Source organism: Chlamydotis macqueenii, chromosome 2 (assembly GCF_036417535.1).
Source record: "Chlamydotis macqueenii isolate bChlMac1 chromosome 2, bChlMac1.mat, whole genome shotgun sequence".
Classification (NCBI taxonomy): Eukaryota; Metazoa; Chordata; class Aves; order Otidiformes; family Otididae; genus Chlamydotis; species Chlamydotis macqueenii.
In genome coordinates, this window is record NC_141557.1 from 113,681,711 (window position 1) to 113,702,188 (window position 20,478).

General features: G+C 47.2%; 1 protein-coding gene across 1 annotated transcript in view; it reads left to right on the forward strand.

Annotated features, from left to right (window-relative positions):
* The first annotated feature begins 3,317 nt into the window (after positions 1–3,317).
* The window catches only part of CABLES1 (Cdk5 and Abl enzyme substrate 1), a 72,716-nt gene continuing 55,555 nt past the window's right edge, over positions 3,318–20,478 (forward strand). Inside the window, exon 1 of the mRNA XM_086740719.1 lies at positions 3,318–4,119. Within this exon, the coding sequence (XP_086596845.1) occupies positions 3,593–4,119 (527 nt within the window). The 5' untranslated portion in view covers positions 3,318–3,592. The remainder of the gene's footprint in view (positions 4,120–20,478) is intronic.

Here is a 20,478-nt window from a genome sequence, read left to right on the forward strand (position 1 = left end):
CTCCAACTGGTAAATTGCTGAGCTTTCACTTTCGTCCAAATCCCTTCCATCCTCTGCGATCTCTTTAAAGCCAGCCTCTCCACTCACCTGGGTTAATGGGCCCCCCAAATTCCATGTTGTCTCCGAACACCCACAACCGGTGAGTCTCTCTTCCAGCTCTTGGTGCACTGTGTGAAAAAGCCATTGTGCTCTACCACTCCTGTTACGACTTGTCATCCAACCACTTACATAAGCCTGTGACCTCTGAAATAAAAACATTTGCTTGCACTTGGGTAGAGCTGGTTGGTTGGAAGAGAACTTGGAGAGGGAAATGATTGAAAAAACAGTCGCAGAAGCAAGCTTCCAGAATATGTCTTTTTGGTTTTCCTTTCAACTTTGCTATTTCCTCCAGTCAACCACTGGTTCCCCATCAAAGAAAAAAAGTTTCAACCGGCAAAGTCAATTTGTTTAACACTTCCACATATCCTCCAGCAGACAGGACTACTATAGCACAAGTAATTGTCTACAGTTTTCCTAAGCACAGATCAAAAGGACACAAGTAACTGGAAGAAATACTCACCTTAGGTGTGCACATTCATTTAAATTTCCTACTAAAGGTATAAATAGGTCTAGAGAACCTGCTACTTCTAATGCGCCAATTATCTTTGTACTGTGGTACCCCACTCGTTATCAAAAATAGCTTCACTTCAGACTGAAAAAAGTCATGCTTTCCTTCTTGTATGTGGCTTTCTCAAATGGGTTTATTCTCACATGCAGTGGAAGGAGTGTTTTAATCCACCTGCAATACGATTTTTGGAAAAGACAGTCCGTGTGCACACAGGACCCTCAGGGGTGCCTGTGCATCTGGCTGAATGAACCAGGCTAGCAAAGACCTACAATTTATCCCCACCCCTCTGACTTTGATGCAAGGAGTTGTGATAAGCTCAACCATCCACACGAGCATTCCCCATCTCAGACAGAGTATTGTAAAAATCAGGTGCCAAAAAGGATCTGGACACACGTGTGGAGAAGGAAAAGGCCACACTTTCCTCTGGGACAGTTCTAGAGCAGAGACTGTGGCTCACATTAAAATAATGCTTACAACAGACAGTGATTTATGCCATCACAAGAGTAATTTTGTGAAAGGAGTGCACACTTCCGCACTCATAAAAATTGTCCAGAATTAGACCTACCTCTGGAACCCCACCTGGCGTTTTGGTGGTGGTTCTCTTTCCCAGACCTGTCTCTCGTGAGAGGCTGGATTTGGAAAATAACGCTCCAGAACTCAGTTGCCATAGCAAGCTTTTGAGCTCCAGAGAAAAGTACACACTATGGCTGCTTTCCCTCAGAAATGCAAGAGGAAAAAAAAAAATCCCTGTAATGTGGGAGGTCTGATTTTCATGACCTCTCTGCCATCTAGTAGCAGTCCTTGGACCAGAGGTCAGCATCCAGGGAACGCGCTGACCATCAGGCTACGGTGCTGTGACACTTCTCTGTGGCCCAGGAGCCCTCCTCCAAAAAGTCCTGAATTCTTTTAAAAGCAGCTGTCTCAAAACGAGCACGGAGCTCCTCCATGGGAGCCGAGTGCATCACTGCCCCAACATCAGACATCCCACTGGTTCCCACTGCAGGGATGGGGGCTCCGGTCAAAAACAGGAGTTGCTTGCCCCATCAAAGGAAGGTGGCAGGCCTGCAATTCCTTGGTCTTCCTCTCCGAAACAGAAGTTCGAAGGACACTTTTCAACTAGGGGGGTACAGGGCATCTTCCTAGCAGACAAGAGATGCCAGCTGGGCTCTTCTCTGGGGGGGGGCGAGTGTAGGACTTCCCACTCAAATGCTCCATCCCTGAAGTGCCACAGAGACAGGCACACCAGTGCCCTCTGTTAGGAAAGACAAGCATCAGCTTAAACCTCAAGAGAGCAGCCTGAAATAAGAATGTCCATACCTCTCTAAGAAGGTGGGATCTGGGAAACATCCCCTTCCTCCATCATTTCCCCTTCCCTTGCTCAGCACTTCCTGCTCAGGATGCAGCATTCTTCCCATGTAAGGAGCCCACTCCAGGGACGTGGGGCCTTAAAGTTCAGGTTTTGTGGCACTCAGCGTCAGTAAAAGTCAAACTTTCAGAAAGCAATCTGAGTCACAGAGCTCAATTCTGAAGTCACTGAATGCTCAAAAGGTCAGTTTTGAGAGGAACGCAAACCTAGGTCCATAGCTTCCTCCAACAATAGGATTAGGTCCCCCTCTCTGACCAAGCAATCTTGGTTTGTTTTTTTTTTTAATCAAACTAGCAAACTTTTGATCAAATCATAGGGGGCACTACAATATTTGGGATGACTGTAAATCATCCACCAACTATAACTGGAATATAATACAAGTCATTGTAACGCTTTACGAAGAAGGCGCACGTTGCTATCTTGCAACAACCATATGTTCTGCTGTTTGTGTGTATCTGTTATCCAACCCTTACATAAGCTGTTGATGAAATTATCATCGCAGGACAAGAACACTTGTAGCACGGTTGAGTTGATCAAAATAAAGTAATGAAGAAATGAAGGAGCTTTTACGCTGAGGCGGGACTGGCCGCTCACCCTCCCCACCTGCAGCTGCCAGAGGAGGGACAACAGCCACCCCTTCGGAAAAGACAGGGAAATATTATTAGGTCCCAGCCCAAATTCTGGGGCTTGGGCTGTAGGCGGGAGAGCAAACGAAATGCCTGCACTTTCTCAGGTGCAGGGGAGAGGGAAGGGCTGGGGAGGGGCCTGCGGGAAGGGGGCTGCTTTAACGGTTTAGGGCACTCGTGAGATTTTGTAGAGTCAGACGGACGGACACGCACGCCTTGTGCAGCAGCGGGCCGCCGGTGCGAGCTGGGGCAGGCCAGGCTCGCCGCACCGGGGGTCGCCCCGCCGGCAGCCCCGGGGGCTGCCCCCTCCTCCACATCGCACCCGCTTCTCCTCTCCCTGCCCCGTGGCACTGGTTCCCACTCGGGTCCCTTCCCACCCACGGCCCGGTGGCAGCCCGGTGCCGCTCCAGCAGCCGCGGGAGGGGCCGGGCCGTAGCCCCCAAGCCCGGTGCTGCCGGTGTCAGCCTCCGAGGGCCATGTGCCGTGTACTACGGGCACAGACTCCACCTTCCCCGGCTCCCGCCCGCCCCCACGCATCCAGGAAGGGAAAAAGAGGAGGAGGAGGAGGAGGAGGAGGAAAAGAAGAAGGAGGAGGAGGAGGTGGGGGAAGGGGGTGAAAGGGAAAAGAAAAAAAAAAAAGAGAGAGAGGTTGAAAGGAGGGAGCTCGCCGGGACCCACCCTTCTCCCTCCTCCTCCTCCTCCGGGCTGCTGGCCGGGCTTTTGTTTTCCTCCAGCTCCCCGCTCCCCACACGTGATTGCCGTGTTATTGCACAGGGCGCTGGGCGGCCGCGGCTGCACCTATAAATACGGAGCGGGCGGGCGGCGGGGGCCCGGGGCAGCGCGGTCAGGCAGAGGGGATCCCCACGCCACCACCCCCATGCACCTCGGCGGGCCGACGGCACCCATGCCCCGCCGGCCGCCCGCCTGAGGGGGAGGCAGCGAGAGGCAGCGCCCGGCCAGCGGGGAAGAGAGGGGAGGGGGAGCCGGCCGACAATGGCGGCGGCCGCCACCGCCGCCAGCCCCGGCAGCCCCGCCGCCGCCACCGGGCCCCTGTCGCCGCCGGAGCCCTGCCCCAGGAAGGGACCGCCGCAGCCGCCGCCGCCGGCGCGCAGCGATCCCCGCCGCAGGCAGGCCGCGCTCTCCTTCCTCACCAGCATCTCCCTCGACGGGCGGCCCCCGCCGCCGGGCAACGACGGCCCCGCCGCCAGGCCCCGCCAGGCCCCGCCGCCGCCGCCGCCTCCGCGGCTGGGCAGCCCCCCAGCTGCGCCCGCCGACCCTCCCCGTAGCCAGGAGGAGGAGGAAGAGGAGGAGGAGGAGGACGCCTTCGCTGCCGTGCAGGTGCCGGCCGCCGCCTTCCTGGGCGCCTCGGCGGCGGGCAGCCGCGGTCGCCTCAACTCCTTCACGGCGGGGGTGCTACCGACGCCCTTCGGCCGCGCCAGCCCCCAGGGCCCCGCCATCGGCGGCGGAGAGCTGGGGCAACCCGGCCCCGCCGCCGCCGCCTTCGAGCTGCAGCGGTCCCGGTAAGCCGCGCCGCGGGGATGACGGATGATGCGCGGGATGCGGGGAGAGGATGGATGGATGGGACGGAGGCAATGGGCTTGCCCCTCGGGAAGGCGGTGGGGCGTGGGGGAGCAGGTCCGCCAAGGCGCCCGCATCGTGGGCGCGAGTGGCTGAAAAGTTTTCCCTCCTTGGTTCGGCGCTGCAGCGCGGCCGCCGTCCCCTCCGGCCCCCCATCCCCGGCTGCAGCCCGGCTCGGCTCCGGCGGGGCTATCAGCCCCTTTCTGAGGGCTGGTAGCCGATGCTGCCCCCCCCACCGGCCCACTTCTCTGTGAGGTGTCAGGCTGGGAACCAGCCCCCCAGCCAGATCGGGATCCCGCAGGGCGGGAAGGAAATCTTTCCGCGGATGACAGCGTAAGCTGCCTCCCTAAACGAGCCCTTGGTCTACCAGCGCTTGGTGTTCCGCTGGGTTGGTCCTCGCTGCCGGGTGCTCTTTTGCCTTTTAACCGGCTTATCCCAAAAGAACAACCTCACCTGCTTGCAAAGCTGAGGCTTTTGGCTAGGAAGGTGCAACCCTGTAAAAACGTGGGAATGCATACGGGTGAATTGCTTCACGGGTACAAAATCGTTTTCCTTCACTTCTTCAACGACGTATTCGGATATCAAAGACTTGGCAGGGGGGGCAAGGAAGAAGCCGGAGGAGATGACCGCGCTCCCCAGCCCCACATCGGTCGCCACTCCCACATTCCCCATTTGCCACGGCTCCCTTCTCGTTTCTCCCTTGGACAAATAGGTAGACTTTGAGTCACATGTTATTGTGAGGGTTTACAAGGGTAATTGAGCATAGATCGCTGTAGAAAAATCCCTTTCAAAACCAACTCGCTTAGAGAAATTGGAGGTGTTCCCAGAGAAAGTTGTCCTAGCTGTGTGCCCCACCGTTGTTGGTTTTTTTTTGCTTCCATCTGTATTTTCTGAACCCTTCTTCAGGTGCTGTGCTAGGGAGCCCCACCTTCCCAGGTAAAAATGCCTGCCGGTGGATTACTACCTGTCTTCTCCCCATTATGTGTCTCTCAAAACATTTCCTGCAGTGACAACCGTGGATCACCAGCATAGCAATGTGACACACACACGCTTGTGCATTTTAGTCTGTGACCTGGTTCTGCACACCACTGCCCGTGGCCTTGTGAGTTAGGAGTGACCTATAGGCCATGATTTGGGAATTGCTTTTCTACTCTCAAACTTTTTACTTTTTGGTGATAATGCACACCCTCTTAGTGTTCAAGAGGCTGGATTCTCCTTGGCCTTCCAGTTGGTGAGTTTATTATTCATGCAGAATTCCTGTCTTACCTTTCTGGATTCCCAAGGATCCTCCTTGGTTTTCCTTGCTTGCACGCTTTGATCCTGCGCTCAGTTCTGTGAAGGATGCTCGGATCTCACCTGTATCACTTCTTCCTTCAGCCCTCCCCCTTCCCATCATTGTTTTCCCTTGCCCCTGTTTGCCACTCTCTGAATTTTTCCTTCCACAACCAATGCCTTTTTTTTTGTTGTTGTTGTTACATGAGAACAGTATGGAGTTTAAGAGGGAAAGGTAATTGCTGTTTTTGTTTAAAGCATAGAAATCCAGCATCCTGCAAGTTCACCTGTGCTGCTAGCATGCACACAGGCTGAATGGATAGCCCAAGACCATGGAAAGGGAAATCACCTAATGAAATCTCATCAGGCTGGTCCTCCAGTCCTGTAACGACACTGCATTCTGCTGTATATTTTCTTGTGGTGTAAGATGTAAGGAAAGTGCTGTTTTTCTCAAGCTCTTTTGTTTTCTTGAGAGCTAGATTCGGCTGTGGCGGAGAACTTGCATTAACTCTACTGACAAAGGTGAGGCTCGCTGTCGTAGCACTTGCTGAGGGCTGGTGCTGGTGCAGGAGAGCTCTGGGTTTCTGCCCCCGCCTTTGCTGGCTGCTGTGATGCTGCAGAGGTGCAGCCTGGGGCAGACTTTGGCCTGCCTGCAATAATTTTGTTTCTGTTCTGGAAAAGGTATGTCTATTTTAAACATCAGGAGCGGACAGCTGCAGACCACGGAGGTTGCATGGAGCATTTGCTCTGCATCATCTCAATGGAGAAAGTGGTAGAGGCTCCAATTGCCGGGTTCCGTCTTGGCTGCGCAGAAGATAAATCATGGGCATGCACAGGGCTGGCGCAAGCCCAAGGACAGAGGGTTTGAGCAGACCTTCTGCTGCTCTCTTAATGGAGAGGAAGGAGCCAAATGCTCGGCACATGGCCTGCCCTTCCTGGCGTGACAGGGTGGGAATCACAGCAACTGCCCAGGGACAGGCGTTAGCTCACCTGGAGGAGGATGCAGAGAAGCAGAGAAAAATCAGAGATTTTTTTTGTTGTTGTTTCTGTAGTTTGTGTGTACATCTGCTGTCTCTCCTCCCACCCTTCCGCTCCCCTTGCAGAGGGCTTGAAATTGAGTTTGATGCGCGGCTTGACAGGCTAGTCTTCTGTGCTGAGACATGTAAGTTATGTTGTAACGTGAAACCATTTTCTATTACAGTATCAGGCAGGACAGGCTGCCTTATGTTGTTGTTTTTATTTAGTTTTCAGAAACCATTGTGAACATATAATCAGAGTTTCCTGCCTTTTTTGTTTGTGTTAGCAGTTTGTCTAATTGCGTACTAGTTTATATTTAACAAGGTTATCATTAATGTGGTTTGGGTTTGTGCTCTGTGCGTATTCACAAGAAGCAAGCGATACAAAAAAAGAACATGGAGCTTCTAGCTGTTCGCAGGCTAGTGTGTAATTACATGTAAATGGAAAAAAAAACCCGCTTGTTCAGAAGTCGGCTTGTTGATGCCAAAGGCTCCTGTCTAGTGCACAAGGAGTTTGTTTCAGTTTTGTGGTGAAGGAGATGAGGCTGAGGACATGAGGCTGCTGGAAAGTAGGGCCAGGTTCTGCCAGGTTTTTCTTCATGTTAAATCTATAGTTAATTTTAGTAGCTTCTTCTTAATTTAGTTTTGTAGAACAAGATTTCAGCAATGCCAGTTTAAAAGCATTTCAGATCCTGGGGGATAGGTGGTGGTCCCAGGTACTTGTTTTTGTGTATTTCTAGAGTTCTTGTTGCCATAGTTTTCTTTGGGGAAAAATACTGCTGCTGTTTCCATACCTGAGCTTTTCTTTTCTTACCTAAGGCCTTTTCCAGTGGGCTGGGTGGTTAGAAACAAGCACATGTTTCTTTGTGTTGCGGGGTTTTTTTTGTGGTGTTTTTTTTTTTTTTTTTTTTGCTAAGGAAGCAAATAAGTGATTGGATTTGGAGTTTAAACACCGCTTACAGTTGAATTTGTCTGTGTCACTGTGTCAGGCTGGAAGGCAGAGAGAATTCCTTCTGGGAGCAGCTGGTGCTGGGAAGGAAGCAGAGAGGAATATCTGCTGAGTAATCGCTGGGAGGAGGTCCACTCAAAAGGACATTGTAGTTACCATGGTCCAAATGGATTTATCGTCAGAATTTATTGACCTACAAGACAAATCTAATTTCCTGAGTAATTCTGAACTGAATTTATGATTAGTACAGCTTGTGGAGATTCGATTTGTTTCTGCCCATTAGAAAATACAGAGCAGCCTCACTGTTCATCTTCCGGAGAGATGCAGTGAAGTGGGACGCTGGAATGGTTGACTTGCCTGGCTTTTGTAGGGCTCGCAAGGTGCGATTGGTTGTTGGTGCTGGAGGAAGCCTCCAGGATGTTGCTGAGGAGCTAAATCCCATCGTTTAGTTTCATGGCAGAGGGTTGTGAGATCAGAGCCCGGTCCTCCATTGCCTTGGGCAGGCGGGCAGCGCAGGCTCAGCCCACCACAGAAGGTGCCTCCAAACTGAACACGGCAGAGACAAAAGAAGAGTCTCTCAGAAGCAAGTGTCTTACAGGCTGCGTCCTGAAATAGGAGCAGTACAAAGAGCTGTGGGCACCGTCCACCCTCTGGGGTCATCTCAGCCTCAGGAGCGTGCTCGTGAGCTGCTGGAAGCACATCGGACCTTTTGTGTGTGAGGGAGCCTCTGCTATTCACTGAACTTAAAGCCCTTCAGGCTGCCCAAGTTTCAGAATGATGTGTACAAGAACAGCGTGAAAACAGCAATTTAATGGTCTGAGAAGTGAATGGGAAGCGCACGTGCTGAACTAAGCCCTTTCGTAGGTGTGTGACCTTGTATGCTGCTGGTGTTTGCTGTCTCTAAAGAATGGGATGCTTATTGACTTCAGCTGTCACTTCAGGAGGCTAAATGGCCTGCCAGTGCCACCCTGAAGAGGGGACATTCAACAGCAGGGTTAAGACTCAGGTAATAAGGGCTGTTTCACTGGTTGCACCAGCATCCTGCTGCATCTCTTGGGGCAGGTCCCTCATGGCACGTTTTCAGTGCTACAGGCCCTGTGTAAGTTGGTTGCCCCCCAAGAAAGGACTTGCAGTCCCCGTGCACACAGCTTGCAAGCTCCTCCAGGAGTCCTGTGAGGGACACTGAGTGCACCCATGTCCTTTAACATGAGCACGGTGAGGGTCTGGGTCTTCGCAGTTGCTTCGAGCTGCGCAGGAGCCATCACTGACTGCTGGTGGGCTTTCTGAGCTGTGCATGTGCCAAGCACGGCCAGTCCCACATCACACTGACTGTCATCCATCACCATTCGTCTCTGCCTGCCTTTTCCCTTGCTCAGGGCACAGGTTTGAGCCTCTCTCTGTTGCTTCCTTGAAACTTGTGGAGGATATGGTTGTCTTCCAGATGTTAGTTGAAGTTGACCAGTGGTTTGAAAGTCACTGCAGTACGATGGTGCACAGATAGATGGACAGCATAGATGCGTCAGCCTTGTTCCCTTAAAAAGCTTTTAAAAACAAATCCCAGAAGTTTGCTCTGCTATATTTTAGGCGCTTACACTACTTAGCAAGCATCTCTGACAGATAAAAAAGTTAATATTCATCAGACAAAGGAAAAAATGCTTTTTCTGTCAATTCTGAAGAAGAGCTGGGACAGAACATGGCGTTCATGACTACGAGGGAATTAATTAGGCACCTTCACAGAGGGACAGACCCTGAGAGGGAGCTGCCTCTGCTGAAGCCTCAGGACTCATCAGGTTTTGGAGTGAGACTGCCTTAGGGCTGCATGGGTGAGAGGGCTTTGCCTGGGTGGTTGCTGATGAACCCCTGTGAGAAAACCTGAGCTGGTAGCACGTGAAGAGTTGTATTTCTGTTGGCTGCCTTCGCTTCAAAGCTTTCTAGGTCTGTCTCGGGAAGTCCGGTGGCTTTACTGCACAGGTGCCTAGCTGGTGTGCGATGACCCCTCATTAGCCATCAGGAGCATGGAAAAGCGAGACATTTCAGCAAGTTTGCTTTTGTGGTCGGTGCATTTCCATTACTTGATCTTTCTTTTCACCTTTTTCTTTACTGGCAAAGCTCCTGTGCAGGCAGCCAAACTGGCCCCTTGCTTTAAGAGCCTGCTACACAGCTTTCCTCTGCAAGCATCTTGAAATGATGAAGATCGGTAGCAACCATGTGAGTCACCAGCCCTCCAGACCATCACAAAATCATAGTTTGATGATAGATAGATAGCATAATGACAGATCATAGTTTGATGACAGCTTTTAGATAGGTAGTATGCTTTAATCTGTAATTATTATGACTTTGAGAACTCTTCTGATGGAGAATATAACTTAGCTTGGAACAGTTCAAAACAGCTAAAACACAAATATGAGATTCCCAGCTGTGCTCTCTGATAGGAAAAAAACCCAACCCTCCAGTGATTCTGTGGCTTCCTCGATTCAAAAAAGTAAACACCAGGTGGGCTGTCCAGAGGCTCTGTAGAGTGACGAGTGTGATAAGAAGTAAAGACGAGAAGCAGAACCAAATCCTGATGTATTTATTTTTAAAAAATTCTTCCCTCCCACCCCTCCCTCCAATTTCAGCTGTTCGTAGTCTCTCAGGCAAGATCTCCACTACACGAAGATAAGGCTCATCTTCATAATTTAACCTGAAAATGCAGAAGTTTGGTTTTATGCATTGGGACTTCTGTACAATGAAACTTCAGTTGACACCAACTTGTCCCCTGATAAATATGGGAAATCAGATTCTATTTGAGCCATGCAAATATCCACAAAATTCACCTGTGGACATATACTAATAGCTTCAAGGATATAATCAGTCCTGACAAACACTCTTCTACACCCAGAATTGCTGTTGATGGCTATGGGGCTGCAACAAGATACCAGGCTTAGCAACGCAGCAGGTGCAGCGAAGCACAGAGCTGGCTCTTTTCATAACCCAAGTCAAAAACCGCTTGCCAGTTTGCTGTAAGAAGTATTATTCCTAGAAAATGGAAATGACATAATTTGGCATATGGAGAGTATCTATCTGCCGGCCGGCAGTTTGCAAATAACACGCTGAGAAATGTAAGGAATGGTATTTGATTTCATAAGAAGGGCTTAGCAGAAGTTTTATTTGCTGCTAGGGTAGGGTAAAGAGCTCAGCAAATCAGTTAGGAGAAGAAAATTTCACCAGTGCTTGGAGTAAACGCAGCGTGCCAGTGGGAAACTTTTGGGGCTCTCAGGGTTTGATTTTCTGGCTGCAGTACGCAGATTTAGAGGAGCACATATTTAAGGACCTGTAAGGTTCCTTTATAGAGGCTACTGTGTTATAGTCGTAGCAACTGCTTTCCTGTTGTGAATGATAAATGTATTTTCTGTTCTCATGATGTATTTCAAAGTCAACACTGCTCTTAGCAGCTATGTTTCAGGGTTTTTGCCTAAGCAAGGTTTTTTATTGTGGAGAATTTAGAAGTGAAGGAAAACTGAAGCAAAGGCTACTTTCCTTTCTAGGAGAAGTATTTTTCTTTAAAAAGCCTCTCTCCCTATATATGAATTTAAAGGACAAGCACATGTTCTTAGCAAGCACTTGTGTTTTCCTCCATGTTGCTATAGATTAGGCTAGCAATTTTGTGAAATTAAGGTTTGGGGAAAAAAAGATTGACTCACCACAACTGAAATGTGTTTTGCCCTGCTTGTCATGGGTGGCAGAGGAAGGTATGTCCTTTCTGACCCAGCATCCTGCAAAGCCTGAAGTATATATTTACATATGTATAAAATTACTCGGTTAAATCAAGCGCCGGTGTAATAAGTTGTGCTAGTAAGTATCAGAGATTTTACTGTATAATATAAGTGGGATTAAAAAACAGAAAGCTAGATAACTTTATAATAATAATTTTTCAGACAACAATGGATTGCATTTTGGTGCTCCTACAGATAATCATATTACCAAGGTAAATATGATTAGGTTTTCAAATCTACATGCTGTCAAGACAAGTCAGATATAGGCACATCAGTTTATGGGTAGAGGAATTCAAAAGAATAAATTTTTCTACAAAGAAAAAAAAAATCCCCTGATTTTGTGTAACAGGAAAAATCTGCAAGGTGACATTATGCTGACTTCTTTCTGCACCACATCATGCAGCTGGATCTGAGCCACACAGAACGAACAGGGATGAAGCACTTCAGCTTGCTTTTTTCCCTTTCTCTGGGCTTTGAGTAGGACGTTGAGCACCAAGAAGTCAGTAGTGCCACTCGGTTTGCTGCCTGCTTTACAGGTAACTGGTTTTAGCAGCCATCTGCATGCCATCTGCTGTGTGTGGTCTCGCCCACAACGGTGCAGGACAGACCTGCACATCTCTGACCCAAGGGACAGAGAAGCCGTACTGGGATGTGGTGGTGGTGCCGGTGCAGCCTCAGCGGGTACCAACCACTAGGCACTGTTGCTGTCCTCGGAGTTCAGCTTGTGCCTTGTGCAGTGTGGGAAGGCTGGTGATGGATCTTTGTCTTTGTCCTCTCCTCTCTGTCTGGCATCATGTCCTTTGCCGTTTCAGGGTGGAGAAAGAGCCACTGCAGGTACAGGGTCAGCAACTCCCAGTAAGGAAAGTGGATAGGGAAACATGCGGTTTCCAGCATTCCCGGCATCGTTGTTTCTGGTGGGTCTGCCATGGGTGGAAGTGCAGAGAGAGGTCCCAGCCCTCCAACAAGGCTGGATCACACACATGTTAATATGGCAAAAAAGGAAGAGGAGGAGGAGGTGAGAGATCCGGAGCTGAGCTGTCTCCCCATCCAACAGGAGATGTACAGGATTTTTGTCTCTCATACCTCTCTACAGACAAAACTTTTCTTTTTCTGTTGCTTCTGTACTTGTGTTGGTACCTGCAGATCCAACAGAAAAAGGTGATTAGTTTCCTCCTTTTTCAAGTCAAGGTTATGATCAGCTACACCCAAGCAAATGTGGGGTGACAGAAGGATGTGTCCGTGGGGTGCGGTGGACTTGGACAGCAGGGAGTGAAGCCCTGCGTAGGTGACAGGGAGCTACATGGAAATGAGAACTCTATCTTGGTACCAGGGACATCGGCAGAATTGAGCAGGCTTGGTAGTTACAAGCAAACTTTATAGTTCTCCAAATCCTTTTAAGTGAGTGATAACTATTTCTGACCATAAAACAGGGAGGTGTTTTTTGGGTATTAGGAAGAGAGGAAAACCAGCTTTCAGATGCTACAGTGCGAAGTACGGTTTGATCGCCTGGGTAGGTGAGTCGCGCAGGTGCTGCAGCAGGTTATGTAAAAAGGCGTGGAAACATCGCTGTCTGCTATTAATAGTCTTGGAAGCGTGGTCTTAAAAACACAAAGGTATAATTACATTTTCTAAAATGGAGTTCACATAACCTCCCTTTTTCAATCTTTTCGATATCTTATTAGGAACCTTGTTCATTTTATGAGGCTGTTTTCATAATTAAACAAAACAGTACTTGATTTTAATTGGTGATGTTTACTGTTTTGTAGAATGCCATCTTTTAGCCTAACCTAATCCAGAAGAAGTGGCAGCTAAGAGGGTGGTTGCTTAAAAAGGTAGAATTATTTACAGCAGAACACAGAGTGCCACTGTCAAGTACCTCCATCGTGACCTTTGAGATTTATTTGTAAAAGCCGTATTTTTCTGTGTGTGTGACTTGCCTCAAGATAAAATGCTTTTCTATTTTAGAAGCCACTCCGGGTACTGCAGAACTCAGGGCCTGCCTCGCAAATAGCAAGTGTCTGCACGCATTTGTTTTAAGGAACAGACTTCATCGTCTGAGGTTTTGTGCTTCTGTTTGTTTTTGTCCAAGGTTTTGTGCTTCTGTTTGTTTTAAAGAGATTATTATAAATATTGGTTTCTTGTTTGTTCATTGGTTTCCTTATTGATGTAACGCTATTCAAGTCAAAGATACTGCTAGGGTGTAACAGGGAACAGAGTTTGAGCAAATGCATTTAAAAGTAAAAAATACAAATTGTAGGAATTTGCCAACCCACTTAGATAGACACTTTCAAGGCAGTGGTTTCTGTTGCTAGCCTCATGGTCTGTGTTAAGGCTGGATGCGTGATGTGAACAGGAACGTGTATTTTCTCGCAGTGATTTTGTGATCTTGCAAGTTTCCTTCTCCTGGAAGGATGTAGCCTTGCAGCAGGAGCGAGGATTTTTTTTTTTTTTTTTTTTTTCAATGGTGTGGTACCGATGCTGTCTTCAGTGCTGTACAAAACGTCGTTACTCCTCCATATCGCTTAATGAACTAAGCCCGAAGCTTGCAAACTGTTTTGTGCAGTAGGGCACCGCACAAGGGTGTGGGTTGTACCTGCAATTCGTGTGATGGTTGTGAGAGAAGGGGCTGGAGCAAAAAAAGCCCTTGTGAGCTGCTGTGTGTTTGCAAAGGTGGAGGCATCTGAAAACGAGTGGGCTCTGAATTAATTGCAGGGTTGATCAGGTACAATGGAGAACAGGATTAGGCCTGTCTTTTCTATTTTGGGTGCGGAAGTAGTATTTCTGACCTGTCGAGCGATTGCATATTTCGAGAATCTTACAGGATAAATGCATGTGATATCGCCAGTTGAGGGTGGCACGGTCTTTCATGTAACTGGCAGTTGTCTTGCAGTTGTTGCAGTTCTGTTTCGTACGATTCCCCCAGAATATTTCAACACTGTCTTGTTCAGGGTTTTTTCATGCACACCATTTACATACGTTAGAAGAAGCACAACTCTTGAGAGGCTCTTGACCCTCACATCCACTTGCAGAAGATGTGGAGTTATGGTGATGAAGACTTGACTTCACTTCTCCAATGTTTGTTCTGAATTAGATGTCTGTCTTGTGTTATTCCGGCTAAAGAGAGCAGAGCAGTCAAGCAATTCAAGCTGGGGTTTTTGAAGGAGCTTGTGAACCATGAATTTTGAGGAACTCTCCATTGAAAATCTCACTTTGAAAAGGCAACATGTGCTTTTTTCCTTTGAGTTTTCTTAAATTTTGCTTACCGCACTCTCCAGATCTGCTCCCGTTTGTGTACTTGTCCTCCCTGGCGTTTTTTGGGGGGCATTTGGCATTGTTGTGGACTGTAGTTGTGGTGCTGCTTTTGTTGAAGTTAACAGCACATTTCAGGTTTAATCAGTGGGTCAGAGAGCTTGCTTTGTGCCGAGGCATTAATAGAAATGGACAAAAATGCTCTTTATGAGGCTTGAAGGTCGCAGCACTAATCCTTTGCATCTTAGCCCGATATTGGCCATAAAAAGCAGTAAATTGAGGTCCAAATTGTGCTTTTCTAATGCAGTGTGATTGTAATTCTCTGATTGCTGTTCAAGCTGTTGTTTCCACAAGCTCAGAAGGAGACTAAGATTGGGATAAAAAGACATTTCAAAGTCTTGGTCAGCTTCTCACACAATGTGCCCATGCCGTGCTGTGCAGTGATGGTCTGTCCCACCGGGCTGCACTCCTTGTTTTGCACAAGCTGTTTAAACATCCAGTGCACTGAAACAAAGCTAACCAAGAACCACCGGCACTCTAAATTATTTAAACCTGGAGTCTTAGCGAGAGGACTGGGCCTTCTCCAAACGGAAGGGCCGCGTCTGCGTCAACAAGCAGCATGGCCCAGCAGGATCAGGTTGGTAGAGCCAGGAGCTTGGTGCCGAGGGCCAGATGTCCGAGCTATGGACGTTTAGACCAGCTCTAGCCTGCACCTGTGAACTAAACACCTGGCAGCAGTTGGAGGACAGGCGCTGTGCTCCTGCAGTGTTGTCACCTGGCTTCCCACCGTTTAAACGTGGTGGAGTCAGAGTCTCAGTTCCCTGTTCTAGGACAGAGGGATTCATATTGAGCTAATTTAAACTTCTCACACCCTTCCTTCCACTGAGGTTAATACACTTTTTGCTTGGCCCTGTGAATTCAGATGCTTTCTTTGTAGTCATTTGCACTGGGAATTACTGACTTCCCTCTTTCCACTGGGAGTTTTAAAAAGATTTTTTAGGGAAAATTTTTTTTTTGCTTGTTGAATCAGAGCAGTAGGCATCTGTTTTCTCTTTACTGGTCAGTTGTGGGCTTTCTAAATCTTCCTTTTGTAATACAGTAAATTGTGTGAAAATGGATATTTTTAATTACCATTATCTGCATTAACAGACATCTTTCTCATCTGTTTATTGGAAAAGGTGAAACAGGAAAACCAAAATTTCAAAATTCTGCATCACGTGTTGATGGCAGTTTGTGAGCTTGATCAACAGAGAGGTCTAATGTCATGCCCAGCACGGTTTTACCCTTGCCCTGTGCTGTTTTTAGAAGCGAGCATGCAGCAGCTGAGGAAGTAGTGGTTTCTGTTCATGAGGTCTGGGGAGGAGGGTTCGTTTGTTTAATTAAAAGAGAGAAAAAACCCCCACTTTTATACAAATATAGCTAATCTTGCTATCTGTGGAAGCAGTCAGGCAAGATTTTGCCTGTTACTTTTAGGTAAGTAGCTACCAAATGAGCCTTCGTGTTGGGTTCCACCCGAGATTTGCAAGGGGGAACCACACCGGGGTTTTGCACAGAGGTTGAGGGGTTGCGCTACTCCTCTGGCCTCGCCGGCTGCAGGAACTCACGCGCACGTTTCTGCTTCTCCCCTTTCCCCAGCCAGATGCAGGCAGCATTTGGCGAGCGCATCCGTGTGTCTATCTGCCCCTACCCATCCAAGCATAAGCCATTCCCCTCTCCCCTCCGTGTTAGACAAGCTCATTATTGTTCATGTCTGAGGAGGCGAAGGATGAAAGAAGCAAAACAATACAAGTTTTGTATAATTTGGTTTTGTTTTTTTCTGCTACTGTGGCCCTCGTACAGCGACACTTAGTTCAAGCTTCCTCCTCTGCAGAGTTTTGCAGAGAGGAGAGAAAATCCTGCGGGTGCTTGGGAGAGACAGTGGCAGAAACGTGGCTTTGGTTCCTTCACTGGATGGATTCTTTGTAAGGTGCTGCTGCTTCTAAAGGAGAAATAAAGGCATATAAATCTCCTGTTTTCCCAATACCAGTTATTAGATGCTACCCAAGAGAGGAAATCTTCCCAGTTCTCCTTATTGCTCTGTCACAGGTAACTGAATGCTGCTCTGTTAGCCCTCAACGTCTCCCACTTTACTTGTTGAACTTGTACAGATGGTTTCCCGCTGTTGGGATCGATTGTCCCGATCACCATTGCTGGGAGCACTGCTGGCTGCCCTGCGACAGCACCCGTGGGAGGACCTGAGCATCGGCTACAAACCCCTGGTCCACTCCCCTCCCCACCGCCCCAGCCTCCTTACACCTTCTTGCTCTGGCAAGCTTCACGGTGGGCACACGGATTACTTGACCATGCCTTTTCACCTTGACATTGGTCTCGCAGCCCGCGAGGCTGTGTAGGGCCTGTTGGAGCATGGTGGGATGGCTGGAGCTGCCACTGTGAAGGCTTCAGGTGTGCATTGCTTCACACAGTGGCTGTATTCCACATTATATTCGTCCTTATTCATACAAGCAAGGATGCTGATTCTGTATTGATACCTGTATTTATAATTTATGAGATGCAGGAATAAATTTTTCCAGTTGCTAGATTACAGGGGTTTTTTTCCCTGTCTAGAACTGCAGTGGTTCTGTTCCCAAATGTGGTTTGTTTTTTTTTTTTTTTCCCTGAAAAAACTTCAAATCATGGTATCCTTGTTGTGGCTTGGTGCAAAATTATTTTGGGTAATAAAAACAACAGAAGGAACTGTGAAGGGGAAATACTCAGTCTCAGGGCCTCTTTCTCCGTACCCTTTCTGGCTACTATAAATACAGAGAAATTTTTGTATGCAAGCAAGTTCAAAAAGTTCCTAAATGGTTTGTCTTCATAGGTTAGTATTGCCATCAGGATACAATTTTCTGTGTATTACTTACCCAGATCCTACACTGTATGTACTTTGAAAGCTTTCAGTAACCAAAAATATACTACAAAAATGTGTGCTTCTCGAGTTCCTACTTAAAGCCAAAAAAGAGATGCGTATTTACAGATCCACAAAATGTATTGTTTGGAGGAGGAATATTGTTTCTTTAATTGCCTGTCTGATATCCTCCTTGGAAGGTGAAGTATTTTCAGTAGCGGCTTTGTGGTCTATTCCCTGTTTGCTTAATATCTGTCATAAAACAATGTAACTGTTGCTGGTGCAGGTAAAACTTGAGCTTGCATTTAACTCTGGGGTAGGGTATTGTAAATGGGACACTGTTGTGTATACATAATCCCATTAGGCAATGTTGTTGTTCAAAATCCTTTTTTCTTTTCTTTTTTTTTCCCCCTCTCACCACAAAGCTCCTAGGTCTGCGGTGAAGTGTTTGTGACACATTTTTGAATGGGCCTTTTGCCCTGCTTTCAGTTCTTTAATACAAGAAGCTTTACCAGGAAACAAGAATCTCTTTCTTCTCTGTCTGTGTTTATTCAGCTTGGGGCTGTGATGCTGCGTATGCAGACAGATACACAAGTCAGATGATCTCACATGTGTGATGTTATAAGCTTAGCCATTTCACACGAAAATAATTTAAAATCTGTGTCAGAGTTGTTAGGTCTCCATTTAATGTCTGTTTGCAGATCAAGAGATATGTCTGTCTATTAGATCTATAGATTTTTCTCTGTTTTCACCCATCCTCCTTGCATTACTTTTAGTTGGATCTCCTGAAAGACATGATTAGTTTGAAATAAGTATTTCTAAATTATCTTTTTTTCATTGATAAAGGGCTGTATAGAAACAGAGCTTGATCCTGCACTTGCAGATATGTTCAGTCTTACTCGTCCAGGTAACTTGCTGCCTTCGGCGTGTAGATTCATTGCCTGCCACTGTCAAAAGGAGCAGTTTTGCGGTTTCGTTTGAGCACGAGCCCCATCAGCCGAGGTTTCCGCAGAAGTGCATCGTTAGTCATGCAGTTAGTATATTTGTTTAGAATGCTGAAGCGCACGAGTTCTTGCAGGATCAGATCAAATGATTGGTATTTGACTGACCTTTTTCCAGTTCATTAGCCTGGTGTGTTTTAAAATCTTGGAGAAAATAGGCTTTCAGTGGTCATCTTAGAGATGTTTCTGTAAATGAATATGTGTAATTAGATCTTGTAATATTAAAAGCTGAATCTAACTTATTGCAGCCTGAGAATATTGAACACTACATCAGTGAATTCGGTAACAAAAACTGATTTTTATCCAAAGTGGTGGCAAAATGATATTTTTTCAAGGCATTTCATGCTTTATATTCTCCTTTATATGCTTAGCCTTTTAAGGAGATACAATCAGCTGCTGTCACAATTTTTTCCAGCTGGTTTTCTGGTTTAACGTTTTTTGTTGTCTGTCTGATGCTGCTTACAGAGCAAAATCTTTCCTGCCTGGAGGTGCCTGTAGGTGATTAGACGCAATTAAAGGGATGACTGGCCCTAAGGCAGAGGCTGGCTGAAGCAAATATGCTCACAATCCAACATTTTATTTCACGACCCAGAGTTTCACCTTAAACTGAAATAGCTGCTGGTTTAAGCTAGCACGCAAGTCTGACTGCTCTCGTATAACCCCACGTTTAGGTTTTTCAGCTTTCAGAAATACATATCTCTGCTTCTTTTTGGGGGAGGGTGGGGGTGGACTAGATGACCTTTAAAGGTCCCTTCCAACCCAAACTATTCTGTGATTCTATGATTCTATAGCTTTTTAGATTGAATGGAGTAGGAGAGCCATATCAACTGCATCTGTTTTCAAGGACTCAAACTTTTTTTCTTTCTGCATATGCAAGTGCCTTCAGCAGAAATCAGTAATCACCTTTGAAAGGTAGCATATGCATGCACCTCACGCTCCTGGCTTGGGGAAATGGAGGGGCAAACAACAGACAGTGTGAGCCACGACTTGGCGATTTTTAAGATTTTTTAATAGGTGTTTTTAAGATTTTTAATGTATTTTTTTTCATGATGCTTGGAAGCATTAGCAGCTTTTCTAGATCACATGATCTGATAAAGGATCCCATCTCTCCTCTCCATCTTTGTTGCAGAGGAAATTATTCCAGTATCGCCAACTTCAAAGTCTTGCAATGTGTGATAGAGGCTTTTTAAAGTTCCTGGACTACTGGGATGAGGTAGAGATGCTCAGTATAATCTCCTTGTATTCTGTCTTTTTGACAAAGTTCCTAACTTTCAAGATCAAAAAAAGATTTAAAAAGATGCAGCCTTAAGGCAAAAAAAAAGTCTTTTTAAGGATTCACAGAAATTCATAAATTTTTAATATGTTTTAGCTTTGTGTTTGTTGTTTAAACAGATAATACAGAGTAACAGGTCTCTTGTGCCTTCTGCTTTCGGAGAATCAGCAATGAATACTAAAGGCACCGTATGCACCTGTAGAGTTCTTGCATATGTTTTTTCATGGAGATAAGGCACTCCCAAAAATGCCAAATGCCACCGTGGAAGTGGTAACAACTGTCCCCATCATGTCATTGCTTTTAGCATCTGCTTTGGGACTGCTGGTCACAGAAAGATGCTGCTTCTGAGGCAGGTGTGGGTATGGTGCAGATGGGCTGGAGCAGCTGGGGTACCGCTCTGTACCAAAGCGTCCCCCTGGGAGCAGAACTGTCTGGTGAATTGCCTCTGCGCTGACATCTCCTGTAACAGGAGCCAGGGAGATGTGAAACTGGAATACAAGCCAGTGCACCCTGGTGACCAGGGATGTGGTGCCGGAGCTTCCAGGAGGAGATGTAGAGAAATCCAAGGGGAACCATGTGTCCTTCTCAGCATTGAACTTTGTTCTCACATCCTCACCCTTCCAGTGGCATTTGTGGAAGGGGTCTGGATGTGTCCAGAAATTTGTAATACTGAAATTAGCCAGGAGGAACCTCTATTTCTTTTTTTATTGGGTTTTTTTTTTTTTTTTCCTGCAAGGCCATTGCCTCCTATTTCAAAAATACTTTTTGCCTGTAGACATCACCCAGTGGCACTGTTGCCCGTCTCAGCAAAACCAGATGGCTGCTTTGAGGTGGGCTAAATCCCCAACAGGTTGTTAACCTGTCACAAGATGGGGTGTCATCTCCTGCTGGACTGAGATGTT